The sequence below is a fragment of the Protopterus annectens genome, chromosome 1.part1 (assembly GCF_019279795.1).
Source record: "Protopterus annectens isolate FY-2018-M chromosome 1.part1, PAN1.0, whole genome shotgun sequence".
Lineage (NCBI taxonomy): Eukaryota > Metazoa > Chordata > Ceratodontiformes > Protopteridae > Protopterus > Protopterus annectens.
Window position 1 is genome coordinate 548,993,393 of NC_056726.1, and position 21,653 is coordinate 549,015,045.

The 21,653-nt window shown below is 38.2% G+C and overlaps 1 protein-coding gene across 9 annotated transcripts in view; it reads left to right on the top strand.

Annotated features, from left to right (window-relative positions):
- Positions 1-21,653, top strand: part of LOC122806326 (protein unc-13 homolog B-like) — a 2,554,726-nt gene that overhangs the window by 1,924,668 nt on the left and 608,405 nt on the right. For all 9 annotated transcript variants that reach the window (XM_044076650.1, XM_044076675.1, XM_044076685.1 and 6 more), the window contains one exon: positions 6,425-6,502. In XM_044076650.1, the coding sequence (XP_043932585.1) occupies positions 6,425-6,502 (78 nt within the window). The remainder of the gene's footprint in view (positions 1-6,424; positions 6,503-21,653) is intronic.

Here is a 21,653-nt window from a genome sequence, read left to right on the forward strand (position 1 = left end):
AATAATGCCTTTCTATCCTGCCAATACACCAAAACAGTTACTCCCATAATAAGTGTCCAGGTTGTTTTTAAAAATATCTAAAGTGGCACTTGCTTTGATGTAATTTGGTAGTCTATTCCATGCATCAGCTACTCTGTCAGAGAACCAATTTGTACAATTCTGATTCCTATATAATCTTCTACTTAGCTTGTCTGATTATTCTCTATTACTTTTTGATAACCCCAAACAACCCTAGAAGTAGTTGTCTCTAAATGTTTTATATACCTGAATAAGGTCTCCTTTTAAATATCTATATAAGACACTGTACAAGTTCCAGTCTTTATAATTTGGACAATAATTTTTCCAAAACAACCTTCAGTTATTTTTCCACAATATGAAAGTAAATTTATGGGTCTGTATGGCTCTGGGTCTATCCTACTCCACTATCCTTAAAGAATGGGTTAAAGTGCATATTTCCAATTTTAATGAATCTCCCCATATGTAAATGATCTAGTGATTAACAGATATAATGATACTGCAGGTTAATGCCAAAGTGTTCTCAGGTCATTATTACTAATTCCGTCTATACCCTATGTTTTGTTTGAGTACAGTTTGAGTACTTTTTCAATATAATCTAATTTGACTTTGCTCTCTAAGGTTACCTGGATGTTACAAGGACAATTTATCACTAACTCTGTGGAGCCAAATTCCATTGCACTGTATTTTGTAAATATATCTATCATCTTTTGTGTCTGTGAATAAATTTTGGAATCTACACACAGTTTAGAAATTTGTATTTCTTTACTCCTAGGACATTTTATCTGTCTGCAAAATGTTTTCCTATTATACTCAATGTCTTTATGTTAATATTTTTTTCTTGATCTTGTCTCGCGCTATGTTTAATTTTTCTGTACAGCTGGATTATTTCAGCTTTCAAAGTTATAATTTGACCATTTTTCCATATTTTGTCTGTCACCTTAACCAAGTATCTTCTTATTCTGGAAATGTATCCTCCTGATGTTGTTTGCTTAGTTCCTGATATATTTATTTTTTGCATTCAAACAATTTTTCTTTCAAAACAATTTGGATCTGCCACAATCCTGCTATAGCTTTTCCACTGAATGCATCATTCCAATTAGATTTACATTGTGACTGTTTTACTTCCATTTAATGTTATTGATAATCTGTGCATTGCTTTAGATTTTGGTGTGGCAGAATTGGTGTGGCTGTAGAAAGCATTTAGAGACAACTACTTCTAAGGTTGTTTGGGGTTATCAAAAAGTAATAGAGAATCATCAGACAAGCTAAGTAGAAGATTATATAGGAATCAAAAGTGTACAAATTGGTTCTCTGACAGAGTAGCTGATGCATGGAATAGACTACCAAATTACATCAAAGCAAGTGCAATAATTTAACAGAAATGAGACAAGCTATTGCCTCCTTTTGCAAATCTCTGAGGAATGATTGTGTGGAAAGTTAAAGAAATGATGACCACACTGTACTCAAACCTCAAATAAGTGACAGAAACCTTTTGTGCACAGCTCTGAGCAGGGCTGAAGAAAGCCCAGTGCAGAAAATGAAGGTGAGGAATCCCTACTATGCGTGTTTTAAAAATTCCGTTATACAGTTTGGGGTGTGGGAGCAGCCAGGCCTCCATTAGCTCGGAGGATTTAGATGCTCATGATGCATTTCTTGACTTATTTTTGAAAAATTATTACTTTTTAAATGTTATTTTACTGCTATGCGTTCGAAAGACATGCATGAATGGGCATGCCTTCGTTGAAGGTTGGGTGTCGAGCTGCCACCTCGGCACCGTAAAAATCTACTGCCAATCTTTAGCAAACCAGAGTTCCGTTGTGGCTTCCCCTAACCGGGAAAAGCCGAAAGAAAACAACAACAATTCTACTGCTATCCAAAAAAGTGTGCCCCCAACATTGTCTGTAACTACATGTGCACAGACTGAGATTGCATTTGACAATCCGGATATGTCATATGATAGACTGAGAGGGACACAAACACACACACACTGCATTCTTGCCTACAGGCAAATTTGAAAAATACCAGTTCACCTATAGCAATTCTTCTGGGTGTCAGTTGAAATAAGAATATCTGTTTAGAACCCATGTAAGACTGGGAGGGCATACATTCTGCCCTGACAACCAAAGATAGACACTTATGGTGTGTAATTCTGAGGACTGACTGTGATGGAAAGAAATTATGACCAAAGTCTTAAGTACACCACATCACACCTCACACACACATTACCATAGGCTGTAATAATGATCAATTCTCACTGATTTCAAGTAACAGTGCTTGGCATTGGTACTGCCTTGCTAGATTAGTGCCTGATTAACGATCAAACAGCAAAGCTAAATCACTTACTTTCCCCAACAGATAGTCTCTCTCCAGTTTAATTATAGTCACTTTATTGGTTGATTATACTTAAATGTCTGTGGTCAAAATGGCCATGATAAAGTATTCACATGGTTTAGATGGAAAGATGTTTTCTTTTGACTTTCAAGTATTATCACTGATAATGTTTGCAATTGGAAAGAAACATGTTTATATACTTTCAGTAAATAAACATTGAAACATATTCCATTTCCCAATGAGCGTCATATTGAACAGGTTTTAATTTCACTGCATCACACACCTTCAGTCTTCTTCCTGCATGTTTTTCCTTAATGACACTTTTTTTTTGTTCATTTCTAGTGTTGAAGACAAGGTTGCAGTAACATTGCAGCATATACACAGTAACCCATCAGTCCTTCCCATCTGGCCAGCACGTACACTACCACAAGCATTCTTACGTAGGGCATTTACACCTGTCAAGAATTCTGGACAAAGCCAAAAAAAATGGGCGGAGGGACACTGGTCCAAAATCAGTGACAAGTTTTAAATATTACTGTAATTCAATAGAACATCAGGTTTAGCATAAACCTGTATTTACTGAACAATATTAAGAAGCTAAATGTCTAATGCCTGACATTATTGACTGACAATAATTCTCAGTGATTCATCAGCAAATAAAAAAAAAAATACGAGATACAGTGCAAACACAGGGGGCAAAATCAGGGATGTGCTATAAAATTTGGGTCAGTTAAGACATACGAGGGAATCAGCCACTGGCAGACATGCACAATTAAAAACAAATATCCCCACTTGCTGCATTCAGAGTTTTGCTCAATAACTCGATGAGTCCCTGTCAGTTAACTTATTAAAATTTATTATTAATGTAGTACTGCAATAAATCACTAGAACAACAGGAAAGGCTGCATTTACTATTACTTACTTGGCTCTGCTCCCACTTCATATTTATCTGTCAGGTGACACTGTAGCTCAAAGGTATAGCCCAGTCAAAAAAAAACTGTCAGCTGAGAGGATACCCCAGTGAAACAAAGAGAATAAATGCATACTAGTAACCAACTTGGACAACTGGAAATTCATAACATTGAGAGGCAAATGAAGCGTGAAACAGGAGCATGCCACTAAAATTGGGAAGGTTGAGGTAAATTGTACAGCATTAAAGGCCACGAACATCAGCACTGTCAGCTCTTTAGTCGGTTTATGTGAACAAAGTACTCCTGCTGTTTGTATTTTATTTTGTGTTTGTTTTATTGTAAATAAATGCTGAGCCATTAATGGGTAAGCTTTAACTTCCCCGACCACCCTAGTAAACCCACCATTGGTATCAGAAACAAGTGGAGAATGTGGTGGTCAGTGATGAGGTATGAATGAAGGTAGTGAAGTAGACACCAGCGCCAGTCTGTCACCCAAACTATGACAGGGATTATGACCTGCTACACCACATGATATATATAGGGGGACCAAAGCAGACACAATAAATGTAAGATATGTGATACGTGTTCCTCAAGTGATCTAAAATCATCTGTCTGTAGAAATACTGTATATAGTTCAAAGAGTAAAGTCATACAGTGAAGCAAGTTCGATTCCAGTTTGTGTGTTTGGATATCAGTAAGGAAAATGACAAGTTTGGGAGTTGGAAATTTGATTATTGTAACTCTGGATTGCTGGAGAAGTACCTCCAACAATGCTGTATCATTAAGGAAAGGAGGAGGAAGCAATCACAAAAAGAGAATAAATGCACCATGCATGACAATTTCTCTTTTATGTAGTTATGGATTGTTAGCTGGAAAAACATGTTTTTTTCTTAAAAAAATAATAATTACTACTACTTAAATATATGGCATTTACAATGCTAACCTTCTATATTACCTTTTCCCCCCTCCCCTCGCTATTTTGCATTGGGGATGGGATGTGTAGGCAATGGAGATACTTTGGGGGTTTATGCTTAGCAGAATGGTTTTGCTGATATCCAGTTTATCTTTGTCTGTTATTTACTGTATTTGCACTTCATAATTTGGTAAATAAAGAAATGCTAAGTGCATGTCTTTTTCTATTTTTATAATCCGCCCTCTCAAAAATATAAGCAGTGAAGTTTTATTTCCATGTATGCACATACAAGGGATTTTATAAAATCCATATATATTGACTAGGGGAAATGTAGTTGCATTTAATTTTAAGGTGCTTGTGAGAAGGCAGAATGACAACTGAATTCTTTTGAGGAGTGTTTGCAGTACATCATTTGCAGAGATAAGAGAATTCATCAGAAAAGAGATTCTTTAGTTTTCTATATTTCAGGCATTTGCAATTGCCCGTCATTGCCTATCCTTCCCATAACTCTACAATTTCATTCCACCAGTTAATGAATAAGTGCATACTGGTAGCCAGTTACAGATGGCTGTGGGTACTACTTGAAGTATGTGATGGGAATTGCTGTTTAAAAATGTCAGTGTCTACCTTAAGGCCACATCCAATTTTGGTGATAATTTCTAGAAGCAGTACTTGAGAATTCTAATTCCCTCAGACCAGTTTATGATATTATCTTAAAATTGATTTTGCAAATCTCAACCCATAATGTATCTCTCTACTAAGTTAAATAGAAGTAAAATGTCATGAGAGAGTATGAAATGGATTATAGACTAACTTTGAGAGTGGTTATGCTCCATTTCTGAAGCTGACATGATTTCATTTTGCACCATAAACTATTTATTATTCGTTGTAATGAATGGATTTCTTTAAAGTTATATTATGACATTTTTGAATTTTACTCTCTTTATCACTGCTGCCTTAGCAGAAGTCCCAGTGTAATATAAATGATTTGTTTTGACATGATACAGCATGTTATATGCTCCACACTCATATAAGGCAAAAGTACAAAGTGAGAGAGCAGATGGGGGAAACATTATGTCCTTCGAGACAGAATGTTAATATACTAATGAGATTTTTTCCCCATATTCAAGATAGTTACTGTTTCAGTAAGCTCCAGAAAGTGTATTTTAGTACTCACAGATGTTTAGAAACATGTGACTTTTCCTTGTTGCTATGGCAGCAGAAAATTATATTCTATCTCACTCTAGCTTTATGGCTGAATTTATTATCTACACTCTAACACAGCAGACTCACATACCAATTAGTAAATGCATTAGTAATTTCACCCTGAATATGTTCTTCAGAAGAATGTCTTCATATTTGCCGCTTTCAGCAGATTTATTTTAAAGTCTTTGACTGTTGTTGATTTTAGTGGTTTTGCAGTACATATTAAAGAGCTATGTTTTATTTGGCTTGATATTTTAGAAAGTATAGATAGAGACACACACACACACACACACACACACACACACACACACACACACACACTTGTGTAATGGTTAGCTTTGTTCATTACAGACAAAGTGAGCACTGTGACATAACTGAGAATGGTGAGAAATGGAGTGAAGACCCACTTGGCTGAAGCTATTATAAAACCAAAAAAGTAAGATGATTGAACAAAACCATTAAAGTGCTTTGAGGAGCAACTTTGGAGATGACTGTATTAAACATGGGAACTAGCCCAGCTATAGAAAACTATAGTTTGCTTTCTGCCTTTTTTAGGGGCTGTTTCTTGCTCTTGTTTAACCATCACCTTAGACTTGTACAGAAAGATCCCCTTCTGACACACACACACACACACACACACACACACACACACACACACACACACACACACACACACACACACACACACATATTACTAATCTTTGTGGATATGCACATCTAGTAAACCTGTTTAGAATGAGGAGAGTTGAGGGTCTCTTCATTTTACTTGAGTTTAACCAAACCTTGCCCGTGCATGCATATAGTGGTAATGTTTTCAAAAGCGTAGTTTTGTACTATGGAAACGGTTCCCTTCTGTTTGGAAAAAATGCAACCAGAGATCTCCAGACCAAGTGGGATATGTATAAGTGATGACAAGTACAGTTATACAGTACTGTAAATATTCTGTTTTGCAGATTGTATATGCTAATATAATTTATGCATTGGTTTGCTCACATCTTTTCATCACGCAGGCAGTCTAAGCTATTGTCTTTTTTCTTCTCTTCAGACAATCGGCAAGGTGCTTTTACAGTATGCAGATATCATTTCCAAGAGTTTTCAATCTTACTGCCTGAAGGAGAAAATAGTGAGTATCTGTCTGCGCATACACTTACCTGAGTAACCGTAATGTCATAATGACAGATTGCTGGATACTGAATCCTGTAAATAGTAAGATTATCTATTCTAGTTAAATAGATGAAAACCTCTGGAATCCAGGAGCATAATGAATCATAATATATGCACATATATATATTTAGTGCTTCACTGAATCTCCAGGTGTTAGAAATAAAGCAACAGATTTTTGATCCACTGACTTCGGCACATAGGGAGATATGTCATAATGTAATATCAGTGTATATATTTTAATGCTTTTGCAAAACATTTGTACTTATCTGCACATCCTAGTGTGGAGCTTTTATCTGCCCACTCCCTCTTCTGATCTCTAAATATACTAATACTACGTTTGTACCTCCATAGAGTACACAGCAAGATCTTTTCAGGGACACCCCCATTTAAGAGTAGTACTGTTAGCAGCTACTACCTGGAATGGTCATTAATGTCTGTGCCTCATTTCTGTACCTTCATTTTTCCCAGCCCGTTACTTCATTTCTTGGTGTATGCTGTACCTTGATGCATTGAAGCTGAAGGTCTCTGGTATTCATTTCCTGCTCTGTAATTTATTTTGGCCCATTTTTATCTGCTTTTGAAAGTCAAGGAATCACAGAGGTTTATAAAATGAGTCTAAAATCACAGACATTTCATTGGTTAAAGCAGTTATGTAGGTGTACATTATTGCAGCTGTAATGCATAATGTGTGTGTGGGTAATGTATAGATTTACTCACTATGAAAATGGGTAGAGGGAGTAGATGATCAGTCATCAGTAAATCCTTGTAGAGCTGACAGCCAAGTTGTGTATAATAACATGCTTTAAGATTGCAAATTTTATTTTTGTTCCCCCACCTGAGGCATGTGAGTTACGTAGCATACACAAGTGTAAAGAGATGATTAATCATTTATTAGTTTTTGCCCTTTTAGCTTGGGCTAATGCAGAGGTTGTGTCCCTCTGTGGCTTTGAGTGCCAGGGGTAGTGTAGAGGTTTTATCTTTTTCTGAATTTGACTGCCAGGGTAGAGCAGAGTTTTATTCTTTTTCTGTCTTTGCAAATAGAGGTTATACAGAGGTTTTGTCTTTTTTTTTGGCTTTGACTGTAGGTATTTCGCAACTCACGTTTTTTGTAATAATTGCATGTTTACGTGTCTCATATGCAAGTATGCGACAGTCATCTCAAGCTGGAGGTGAGGACATAAGTTAGCACTGATAGATATTTTTAGAGTATATAAACTGACTTTGGAAATGCATAGAATTAAATGTTCATGCCTCTCTCCTGTTGTTTTCATTGTGGAATCTCTTTTATGAATAACATTTCAAGTTAGCAGAAAACAGTTGTTGAGTAAGGACCCAAAACATATTTTTTCAAAAGGATCTGTATGTTGCCATTTAGAAGTATTTGTTCACTAAGAACATATGCTAATTGTGTTTGCTTGTATTTGGCTTAAGCACAGCACTTGTTCTTGCTGTGTGTAAGCTACTCATTCTAACAAATTGATTGACAGAAAGTGAATTGTGTAACTCACAACATATTCTAGTATTTATTTTATTTAATATTTATTTTATTTATTATTTATTTAATATTTGTTTACTGAGAAAGTCCGACTTGGAACAAAGCCAATTTCCAGAGGAGGCCCAGGGAGTAAAGCTACGCACACATGCCTTTGTAATGTGGTAGGAAACCAGAGCACCCGAAGGAAACCCATACGAATGCTGGTAGGGCATGCTGACTCCACACAGAAGGTACCCCAGCCAAGAATCGAACTGGAGAACCTCTTGCTGTGAGGTGACAATGCAACCGCTGCACCACTTTGCAATCCACAAATAGTACTAATACATTAAATAACCACTAGTACATTATAATACACAGACATCCTGATCTTGAGTCATAAACATGATAACCATATTATTGTTCAGATGACCTCTGGGCAAAATCAGAAAATGTGTAGCAACTCACCACTGACTTTTACTGTGTTGCTAAGGGAATGTAAACTACAAAATGTGATTCATAAAGATGAGCCACAGTTGTCCATCCATCATCTGCAACCCCCTTTCCCATTTTTACACATGTGGTTTTAGGGTAACTTCAGCAGTGGCAATCATCTCAAGCCAAAGTTGAAACCACTGGATAGCTAGCCCTGCCATGGTTGTTCTTTCATACTGCACATACATACACATGCACATTCACACATACTATGGCCAATTTAGAGTGTCCAATCTACCTACTGCATGGCTTTGGAATTTGGGAGGAAACCAGAGCACCCAGAGAAAAGCCAAGTGAACACAGGGAGGATTTGTAGACTATGCACAGTAGGCATTTCAGCTGAGAATTGAACCTGAGAACCTCTTGGTGTGAGGCAACAGCATTACCTGCTGTACCACTGTGTTGCCCTATAAATTAGGCATCCCAATGAGGCACCAGATGCGCAGTGGCTTAGTGTGACATTTCCTCACTGAGGTCCCTAATGCCCCAGTAGTCTGACATAGTGGCACTGCCAGGTGGGAGCATGGTGGGGTATGCAGTTTGGTACATGCTCATCTGTATTCTTGTAGATATAGTGACAGAAGTACAAAGATGTAACTGATGCACATAGTACATTTGGCTAGAACACGGAACTACCAAGGGGTCAAGGCAAGAAACTGCCCACCTCCGGTAGGCACCCTTGTGGCCACTGCACCTGTCGCCCATTCATTCATGAGGGTACTTCCTTCATGATGGCAACCAGGAAGGCCCCTATTCGCTTCACCCAAAGATATGATTGCAGTACCACCAACATAGTGTACCTGAGGAGCTGTACCCACAGCAAAGCATTCTATGTTGGCATGACTTACCTGCAAACTCAGTAATAGTATAAGGGAACACTTCCAGGCAATTAAAAGGCTGGACAACACTAAAGCCTTGGTCAGACACAGCACATTGGGTAGCTCCCATACATCCTTCCAAGTTCCTAGTCTTGGAAAAAGTCTCCCCATTCTGTAATGACAGCAACCCTCTGCTAGACATCAGAGAACTCAAATGGCAAATAGATCTAAGCGTGGACAAGCCCACTGAGCTCAATTGTAACCTGGACATCAAATGTATTCTCAAATGAAAAAGGTAGAGGAGGCGTGCCCCCACTCGGTACCTCCCCTACCAAGTTTCAGTCAATACTACAGTTATTTAACCTGTGTACAAAGTCAGTATTTTGACTTCTGATAAAGTTCATTGCTATAATAAAGTGAGCAAACAAAAGTGCTTAAATACAACTTTACATGTATGGAGTGGTTTCTTTCTGGTCGACAGTCTTGGTTTTAGTTTAAGTTGTTTCTTTCCTGGTTTGAGTTTTTAGATAGTTTATTACATCACTAAAAAGGGTAACAAAAGAACAGGTCTGTATTAGTTAATTAAAACTCCAATTTAGCAAATACCTCTTCATCAACCCCATATTCAGTGAACATCCTGTTATCAAACTTTCAGATCAATGAACTTTTTTCCAGTGGCACTGAGTTAGTTGGCCGACAGGTGGAAATTTGCCCTTTCCCCCACTGTAGTGTGATCCTGGATTTGGTATATACAAGTAGGAGCGGGGTGGGGGTTGCATTCCCCCACATTGGGTTTGGGGAGTATGGGTGGCATAGCCCCCCACTTTGAGTTTGTTGTACTACAGTGGTTATTGCTTGGTATGTTGGCTTATTAAATTAGTTACCCGGGAAGACGTTCACTGATTTGTACATTCAATAAAAGGGTAGTTCGCTGAATAGGGGTCGGTGAATAGGTATTCATGGAGTTGGAGTTTCGATGAAATGATATAGACCCCAAAAGAACATATACAATCAACAGAGATGACAACTAAGAATATAGAAAAAAACCTTTAAAACATATTTTGTTCAAATAATTTGTTTACCATCCTGTTACAGTGTTGCATATTAAACCTGTAAGGAAAAAATATTTACAGCATGAAAATAATACACTGTAGGAAATAAATGGGATGATTTTATGCCAGAATTGTATTAAAAGCAATAAAAACACAAATATAACTGCTGTATTCTCTGTTATTTCATTTAAAAAGTAGTCCATTTTCTAAGGTAAGAATACCCTCCAGGTTGGTGTTATTGAGTAAATGCTGGGCCATCCAGGGGTGCAGAGGCCCTTCGTATTTCACTGTTGCAGTCATTACATTTGGGTAATCTGCTGGAAGGTTGCCCTCAGTCAGCCTGATTAAAAAAGTCTTGGGTCCTGCTTCGGTTGCTGTCCCTTCTTCCATGACGTCAGGTCGTCAGGGGGTATAAAACATGCAGCCGACTCCATTTTATCAGTCTTTCTTGCCGTGTGGTGCCCAAAGCAGAAGCAGTTCGCAAGTGCCAGTTGGCCGACTCCTGAAATTTTCATTTTCGAATTTCAGAACCAAAGTCTTCAACTTAAAGCTAAGTTCCCCATTGGGGAAACTTTTTCTTGCTCCTTACTGATGTCAGTAAAAGTTAATAATTGCATTACTTGTGGAAAGCAAATACCTCATAAAGATTTTCATGCATATTCTATTCCTTGCCTAGGCCCTGACCACAACGTACCTTGCTATCGGTTTTGTTCCTTATTTAATCAGTGCACTATCTGTCGTCGGTATATTTTTGTCTCTAAATATTTTGGTTCTCGGTTTAATTATCCAGAAATGTTGTCGGTTAGCCATCCGACTGCCGGGATTCTGAAAAAACGCCGAGGTCCAAAACTGCCGATGACGCTTCTCCTAAGCCAGTCACCAGTTTGCAAGTACTCAGTGAGGCGCTTTTGCAGTCCCTGATACCTGCTGATTCTGATTTGCAGGCCTCTACTGAGACCCATTCGGAGACCAGTATGCCGCCAGAAACTTCAACTATGGAACCTGCGGATGTCTCTACCTTGGATGGGTCCGGAGCCGCTGTGCAGGCATCAGCTTCTGAGGGTGTAGTCAGGCCTACAGACTTGCATATTAAATTGACACCGCCTTCATTACTAAGGCCTAAATCTTGATCCATGTCTAAAAAACCGATGCCCGTGCCCCTATGCCTAAAAAACAAATGATAAAAATGGCTGAAGATCTAATTACTCTAATCAGGGGTAGTCAACCCCCCCCCCCCCTCTAAGAGGCTTAGGACTGAGCTTGATCATGAATCTTCTGATCAGGATTCTGTTTCTTCTGACTCTTCTGATGACCTGGATTTGTCCATACATACCTATGAGGATTCTGAAGCAGAGGATTCCATTCCCTCTGCTTCCCCTCCTGAGGATTTTTCTTTTGGGGAAACTTTACATACTTTAAGGGAGCATTTCCAATGGGAAAGCCAGGAATTTTCTGATTCAAAGAAGAGGCTTAGGGATTTCCTTCTACCTCAGCATAGGCCTTTGGCTGTACCTCCTGTACTTGACATTGTTGATGATGTGTTCTCGGAATCCAGTTTGGCCCCTGATTCCCTGCCTCTGGCTGCTAGTAAACCTGACAGATACTACAGGGTTCCTGAGTCCCACAAGTTTCTTTTCAAAAATCCTGTTGCAGATCCAGAAACTATTTCTCAGGGGCCCAAGGGCATTAAGGCTTCTACTGCTAAAAATCCTACCCCTTCTCATAGAGATTCCAGGGTGCTGGATAGATGGGGTAAAAAGGTTTATACTTCTGCAACCTTGGCAATCAGAGCTTTAAACTGCCAATTTCATATGTTAAAATATCAACAGTATATTATTGGACTGCTTAAACAGAAAATGATGTTGATTCCTGACTGTGTGGAAAATAAAGATTTACAGGATTTAATGCATTCTGCTGAACAAATTGGAAAACATACTTTGCAATGTGGTTTTGATTCTTTAGAGGCCTCTTGCAGGGCTGCATTTAATGGGTCTGTGCTTAGAAGACATGCTTGGCTTAAGGAGCAATCTTTGCCTCATCATGTTAAAGCTAAAATGTTGGATGCTCCTTTAAATCAGGACCACCTGTTTGGCAATAAGGCTGAAGAAGTTCTTAAAAAGATGGAAGATAAAGCTAAATCTATGCAAACTGTTAAAGATTTTTTACAAGTGCAACCTCCAAGATTTAGTAGGCACTGGCCTACTAAGAATTGGTCCTTTCCAGTCCCTTCCAGGTCCTCTGAAAGCCAAACCCAGTCACAGCATAAACCCCAGGTTTCAGTCCCAGGGGATTCTCAGAACTAAGCAGTGGGGGGGGGGGTCTCTACTTCCAAATCTGGAAATAACAAGAACCCCCCCCCCCCCTATGGTAAACTGTGTCAATGACTTCCTTTTAAAATTCACAAGCACTTATCTTTTGACTGCCCCTTTGGGGGAAAGATTGCTCTTCATGCAAAGAACTGGGAACTCTTAACGCAGGACAAATGGGTTTTTAAATATAGTGCCCTAGGGATACAGATTTAATTTCCACACATTGCCAACACCAAACGGGTGGCCAGACCTGCCCCCAAATCAGTGGGCAGAGGTTCAAAAACAAGTACTTTCCCCCTTAAGCATGGGGTTATTCAACTGGTACCAGAAGAGGAAAAGGGACAAGGTTTCTACTCCAGGCTTTTTCTGGTATCCAGAAAAGACAAATCATTGTGTCCAATCCTGGACCTATCTACTCTAAACACCTTTCTGGAGATTCCAAAGTTCAAGATGCTGATTCTTCACCAATTACTTCCTATGCTAGGCAAAGACGCCTGGTTGTTAACTCTAGATTTAAAAGAAGCTTACCTGCACATCCCAATCAGGGAATCTTGCAGAAGATACCTATGCTTCAAAGCAGGCTACTTGTATTATCAGTTCTCTGCACTGCCCTTTGGTTTGTCTACTGTGCCCAGGGTATTCACAAAGTGCCTGGCTCCAGTTATTGCATTTTGCAGGCAAAGAAATATTCAAATATATCCATACCTGGACGATTGTCTAATTCAGGCAGAAAACCAGGGCATACTTTTAAATCATCTGGTGTTTGTAAAAAGGTTTCTAACTTCTCTGAGGTACCTATAAACGAAAAGAAATCACAACTGGTACCCTGTCAACAGATTACATTCCTGGGTGCAAGCTTGAATACAACTGCCCAGATGGATTTCCTCATGCCAGAAAAGCAAATTCATTTGGTAACTTACTTCAAACAAGTGACCACAAAAACCCTGCTGTCTGCAAGACAAATACTGCAAGCCTTGGGGTTCATGGCCTCTTGCATTCTTCTAATTCCATATGCAAGACTGCATATGAGGAAACTACAGTGGTATCTAAAAAGTTTATTGAGTCAACATTGTCACAGCCTGGAAACAATGATTCCTATCATACCTTACCTACGCCTGGAGTTCCTATGGTGGGCAGAGGCCTGCCACCAAAACAAGGGACTACCATTCACACTACCCCCCTGCCGCCCAAACCATAACTATAGATGCATCAGACTATGCATGGTGGGCTCACCTGGCAGGGAAGTGCATTCAGGGTAAATGGAACCCAAATCAAATGCACCTACATATCAATCAAAAAGAAATGTTAGCTGTACAGAATGCTCTGACAGCCTTCAAGGACTACATTCATCCAGGACAACTAATGGTAAAGACGGACAACAGCAAGGTTATGTGGTACATAAACAAGCAGGGGGGTACACATTCCTACCTACTCTGCAGACTAGCCATGGCATTGTGGAACACAGCCTTGAGCTACCAAGTACATCTACAAGCTCAATTCCTGCCAGGAAAATTGAATACACTGGTAGATGGACTAAGCAGAAACCTCATGGACCCACACGAGTGGAAACTGGAACCACGGATTTTCAACATGTTGACAAGCGAATGGGGGAGCCCAGACACAGATCTATTTGCCTTCCCCCAGAACTACCAGTTGGACAAGTTTTGCACAAGGAATCCCCAGAAACAAGCCTGGAAAGTGGATGCTCTGTCCTTCAGCTGGAAAAACCTATCAGTCTATGCCTTCCCCCCATTGCCTCTGCCCTCCAGAGTTCTACTAAAAGTCAAACAGATCAAACCAAGGATGATTTTTGATTGCTCCAAACTGGCCGCGCCAACACTGGTACCCCCTCCTGCACAGTGTGTCATAATTATCTCCATGGCACCTACCTCAGACCCCTTCCCTGCTGTCTTAGCAGGATAACCAAATTCTGCACCCTCAGCTACCGACATTGAACCTTGCAGCCTGGCTAATCACTTAAATTCACCATCATCCCTCATCATCCCTCAGCAAACCTGTGATGGATGTCATCTTGGAGACAAGGAGACCTAGTACCAGAAAATCTTATGCTGACAAATGGAAAAGATTCTCTGCCTGGAACCAATCTTTAGGGGTGAGCACAGCAGCACCCAGTTTACCTCAGATTTTGCAATACTTAGCTGAGATGCTTCACAAGGGCCTGTCCTTTTTCTCCATTAAAATCAACACCTCAGCTATTTCATCTTATTATAACTCAGAGCCTCCCCTCTTCTCTCATCCTCTGCACAAGCAGTATCTCAGAGGGGCAAAAAATTTGAGACCACACAGGAGCACTCCAACCCCTGCCTGGGACCTTTACTTTGTTTTGGAGAAACTCACTCTACCTCCTTTCGAGGGAGCTGCTACTGCAGATTTAAAATTTCTTTCTTGGAAAACAGCCTTCCTTTTAGCAATTACTTCAGCATGAAGGATATCTGAATTACAGGCCCTTATGGCAGTGGAGCCTTTCATCATCTTTCATGTGGACATGGTATCTCTGAGGACCAATCCATCCTTCATGCCTAAGGTGGTTTCCAGTGTGGCTCTTAATCAGTCCATTCATTTGCTAACCTTCTTTCCCAATCCACAGAACAAAGGAGAATGGATTCTGCATTCCTTGGGTGTGCACAGACAACTTAGATTCTACTTGGACAGGACTAAACCTCGAAGAAAATCGGAACAACTGCTGGTACCATTTGCTGCAGGGGCAGAGGGGAAGGCTATTTCAAAACAAACCATTTCTAAATGGATAAGCCATTGCATTCATTTCTGCTATAGGCACCATGGAAAACCTATCCACCCCAGGGGATCAGATCTCACTCCACCAGGGCTGCATCTAATTCTGCAGCCTTTCTCAGAGGTGTTCCTACCAGGGACATCCTAGAAGCTGCTAACTGGAGCTCTGTACATACTTTCACCAAGCATTATCATTTACCAATTTTCTCTAAATCCAGAGCTGGCTTTGCCACTGCTGTCTTGCAGGGCCTTATACATGACCCTAATGCTGTATAGACTCCTCTTCCCAACCATAGCTTTGGGAATCTACCCAAATGTAATGACTGCAACAGTGAAATATGAAGAACATAGTACAGTTGTGTACACTTTACCATAAATGTAGATGTTCGAGTGTTCTCACTGTTGCAGTCCTGGTTACCCTCCCTCCAGCCCCCTGACTTCTTTTTTCCATATCTCTATTCATATTTACTATGCTTAAAACTTTCTGGAGTATTTGCTTTTTGTTGGAGGTGTAACTTTGTATATAATTGCTTCCCATTATGGGGGCACCTGACATTTGGGGCAAGAAAAACTGATAAAATGGTGTCAGCTGCATGTTTTATACCCCTGATGACCTGACATCATGGAAGAAGGGACAGCAACCGACGCAGGACCCAAGACTTTGTTAATCAGGCCGACTGAGGGCAACCTGTCAGCAGATTACCCAAATGTAATGACTGCAACAGTGAATACACTCGAATATCTACATTTATGGTAAGTATACACAATTGTATTGTCTCAGAACACCCTGGGTGGTACCCCAATAATGCCCTCTTTTTCACACATTTTGCTTGTTTATGACCCAGCTTGTTATTATTCCTTAGCTTGACCCACAGTAGGAGCCTGACAGCTAATTGGAAGGTTTCAGAATCCAGCTTATTAACATGATCCCAGGCTTGATCTTGTAACGCAAATTGTTACAATTTTAGCAAAAAAAAAAAAAAAAAAAAACTTCAACTCGTCAATAAAACTGCCTTAAATGATAAATTAATTACAGTAATCAACCGGTATTTCATTTGCCACCATGTTCTTGTATACAGTTCTCAAACATGTTGTTGAAAACAATCACACTTTGAGGTTTTAACTAAATGATTGTACTCAGTACTGAGTGATGAGGTAGAGCTTCTTGATGATGTCACTTAGCCTCAAGCATGGAAAGAATATATGAACACAGGGGGGATGGGGGGGGTCAAGCCTTAAGGAGTTCACACTACTTTAGTCAACAACCCTCTTTTATGGTCATGAGTAAAATACAACCTGGCCCTGTTCATTATAGATCCCATTGTTGAACTGTGTAGTGTCTTCAGATTACAATATTCTGGCAGTGTATCTCACTGACCTTTTAGAGTCTTCCATTCCTTGGTAAATAATTTTGTGCATATTCGGAGTATAAATAAATATGCAAAATAACAGTGGATGAATAAAGCAAGCAGTAGTACTGGTATTTGAAATTGCTACCGAAACAAAATAGCTAAATTCAGAAATGCATTTAAGTATATTTGAAAAAAATACAGATTGTTTATTAAGATCTATTTTGGTTTTTATATTACAAAATGTGTTCCATACACTTTTGATCAATTTAATGCCTTTTGATACGTTTTCATGACTCAGAATGAGATAAAATAAAGATAACATTGGAAGAGGTAAATACCCAACTGCTTATATCTTTAAAAAGAAAATTTTTTTTTGAGCAATTTCATCGTGTTAATAGGACTTCATCAGAATAAAATCATACCACCCTACCCAGTCTTTTTATACAAAACATTCCTAATTAATGTCAATTAAATCTACTAATCACTGGAATTATTTGATAAAATCTTGAAATAACGTACCCATCACCATAAAGCAGTAGGAACAATATATATAAAAAAGTATGAGACAAAACTGTTGTACATGAACTAATAACATCTTAACAAATATGTGTTGAAACCCCTTCTAAATACTTTAATTTCATAGCATTCAATTTAACAATGGCTGGATGGGCAAAAACTCATTTAAACCTGGTGCATTATTGGCATTCAACTTTAAACTGCCACAAAAATTCTTTCTGTTCAAGTCTAGATTGACAATCCCCCCTTGAGGGTTTAATTGTAATTTTTTCAAGTAACCCAAATTAAAATCTGTCAAAATTAATACAGCATAGTGAGTGTTTATATAATGCATTGTTATCATTTTTGTTCTTACTGTCATACAAATGTTCATATATTCTGTTACATCACTGTCTTTCTGTTTTGCCCGCATGAAATGCTGGGCAATACGAGAAGTTTTTTAAATGCATCATGGTTTTAGTTTGATAGTTCTCTCTATGAAAATCTACCCTGGTTCTAGCTGCATTATTTTTAATTAATGTGTTGACATCTAAAATGAATGCACTTTGTTTACAAAAAAACACACTTTGACATACCTCCTGTCTGACTGTCCACACTTTGAATAGAATTCTGTTCCAGTTCAAAAATATTTATAATCGTGTAGTTTTGTATGTAAATATCTGTTCTCTGCCAAAGTATTTATAAATCACAGTGTCTGCCTTAAAAATATTCCATTTGTTCCCCACTATATGTTTAATGTCTTTACTACAGTTATATTCTATAACCATGGCAAGTTCAATTTTTTTCAGTGAGGAACTATTCTTAAAGTCCTCCCTCTTGTCCTTTTTGGGTTATCCCCCTCCTAATTAAGGTTTGTATTTCCCACCCCATTCCAGTAATACTTCTCCAGCTATATTGTGCATTTGTATTTCCCACCCCATTACAGTTATACTTCTCCCGCTATGTTGTGCACTCAGTCTTCAGGGTAACCACTAGAAACGAATATACTGGAAACAAGTTCATTAATAAGGTCTTATTAGAGGTCATCCTGGCCACGCTAATGCATTGCCTTTTTTTTTTTAAACTGTTGTTCTGAAACAAAGGGTGGCAACTAGAAAAATGTAGGTACATGTTACTGAAGGTAGGTTTCCTAAAACAAACTGACAAATCAAAGTGTCAAGATAATTAATACTTTTCCTCTCAACTTGTGATGTTAACTTTAGGAATTATGTAGTGTTATTCAAATAATTCATAAATTCATCAATCATAGGTTCATAGGTAGGTACTTGGCTATCAGCCCTGGGGCCTATATAAGCCTAGCCAAGATATCATTCAGGAACCTAAGGTACATACTGATATATTTGGAAAATACACTATTAAAAATTTAAGTTCTTTCCAAATCTAATAGCACCAAGTTTACAAATATTAGAGCACAGGCAGCGCCCATAGCAACAACCCCCTTGATTTGTTTATTTAAAGAACTATTTTTCTTGAAATATAATGTTTTATTGAGAATAAGAGATGTTAATTCCCTAAAAAGGTCAATTTGTCATTGGGAAAAACCTTATAATAGTCAAGCTGTTTTGAAGCATTTCTATTCCATCCTCATTGGGAATAACTAAAAATAAGTCAATAATATCAATTCTGAATTATATCAAATTTTCTTTCCATAATGTACATTTTAATTGACCTAGGAAATCCCACAAGTTATTTAAAAGTTGTTGGATGGTGTCATAAATCGATCTAAGACACCTTCAACTAAGATAGCCAATGGTCAGGTTTTAGAACCCTGAGCAGCTACTACTGGTCTAAACAGGGGATTATTGAGATCCTTATGAATTTTGGAGATCCCAAAAATGGTGGGGATGATGGGTTCAGTGATTTTAAGAAAATTTTAATTTTCCTCAATTAGTCTTCTACAAGTAAAGTAATCTAATAGCAGATCAGTCTGATGGTATCTAATATTAATTTTGTTTTTTGAAATGGGTATATAGGAGTCAGTGTTGTAATAATCTAAAGAGTTGTACAAAACTGTTCCTCCTCCCTTATCAGGCTTCATAATACGAATAGCGGTATCTTTACATCAATCACTCAGTAACTTTCTTTCCTGTGTGGTTAAATTGTTGTGATAATACTGATTTTTGATACCCTTGTCTAGCGAATAAATATCATCCATAACAGCCTTTTTGAAAATATTAAGGGGTATATTTGTGGGTTAAAACTACTTTTCCTTTTAACCTGAAATATGTCTAATGTATTAGTTTCTGTAACTAGTTTCTCGCTCCTTTTCTCATGAAAACATATTTCTAAATTTAGTTTACTGGTGAATAATTTTAACTCGGCAAAATAATTAGCTACATCAAAACCACAAGTCAGTACAAATTTAAAGCCCTCTTGAAAAAGCTTAAAGTGTTCGTTGGTAATCGCAAGATGGGTATAGTCAAAAATGTTGTAACTATTGTAAGTGAACAATACAGATTGTTTATTAAGATGTATTTTGGTTTATATTATGCAATATGTTCCGCACACTTTTGATCATTTTAATCCCTTCTGATAAGTTTTCATTACTTAGAATGAGCTTGATTTCCAAAGGAGGTACATTAAATCCTAGGGAGAGCCTACAAGAAAAAACAAAAAAACAAGAGCACCCAGTTATGGCATTAATCTGTCTGCCAACAGAAAAAAGTATTTTATATAAAGCTGATCTTTTTTCTCCGATTAACAGAAACCCTTTCCTATACTTTACTGTGTCACACAAAAACAATAACTGATAGCACTGCCTTACCCTCACTATAAGTCCTTAGTGTTCAATACAGTCACAGCTAGCCTTATTTTAAAAAATGTTACACTGCCATATTAAACAAAATAGTTTTGACCACTTACCAAATTTGTTGTAGTTGCCTGGACAGTGTATTACATGTTGGAGACTGTGCTTTTTGTATGATACATGCCCTTAAAAGTACCTCCATTTGATTGCCAAAATGCATTCCTCCACAGTCCACATTATGCTGAGAGATATACAGGTCAAACAAGGCAAAAGACATTGAAAGCAAGGTTTTTATAATGCAAACGTATGTAACTCACTTAAAAGGATCAGATTCTTTAGAACGTTACCACATTTTCAGGCACTCAATGTTCTCTATGCTCAAAACCTGCCTGCAAGTGATCTCATGGGTTCATGGATACTTACTAGGCTATTGAATTGTGAGGATCTTAAGAAGCTTAGCTATGCATTCCCATGGTGTGCTCTCAGAACCTAAACATATCAAACATCTCTTACCCTTTCTTTCTCTCTAACCCACGCAACAAAGCAGTGGTTCATATCCAGCACTGACAGACAAAACAGACACTTAAATAGCACAAAAAGAAAGTCTTGCAAAGATGCCATTTACAGGCAGACGATAACTCCTTAGTATTAATGGTGTAAAGTCTTACAAAGATGCCATTTACAGGCAGACTATAACTCCTTAGTATTAGTGGTGTAAAGTCTTACAAAGATGCCATTTACAGGCAGACTATAACTCCTTAGTATTAATGGTGTAAAGTCTTACAAAGATGCCATTTACAGGCAGACTATAACTCCTTAGTATTAGTGGTGTAAAGTCTTACAAAGATGCCATTTACAGGCAGACTATAACTCCTTAGTATTAGTGGTGTAAAGTCTTACAAAGATGCCATTTACAGGCAGACTATAACTCCTTAGTATTAGTGGTGTAAAGTCTTACAAAGATGCCATTTACAGGCAGACTATAACTCCTTAGTATTAGTGGTGTAAAGTCTTACAAAGATGCCATTTACAGGCAGACTATAACTCCTTAGTATTAGTGGTGTAAAGTCTTACAAAGATGCCATTTACAGGCAGACTATAACTCCTTAGTATTAGTGGTGTAAAGTCTTACAAAGATGCCATTTACAGGCAGACTATAACTCCTTAGTATTAGTGGTGTAAAGTCTTACAAAGATGCCATTTACAGGCAGACTATAACTCCTTAGTATTAGTGGTGTAAAGTCTTACAAAGATGCCATTTAGGCAGGCAGACTATAACTCCTTAGTATTAGTGGTGTAAAGTCTTACAAAGATGCCATTTACAGGCAGACTATAACTCCTTAGTATTAGTGGTGTAAAGTCTTACAAAGATGCCATTTACAGGCAGACTATAACTCCTTAGTATTAGTGGTGTAAAGTCTTACAAAGATGCCATTTACAGGCAGACTATAACTCCTTAGTATTAGTGGTGTAAAGTCTTACAAAGATGCCATTTACAGGCAGACTATAACTCCTTAGTATTAGTGGTGTAAAGTCTTACAAAGATGCCATTTACAGGCAGACTATAACTCCTTAGTATTAGTGGTGTAAAGTCTTA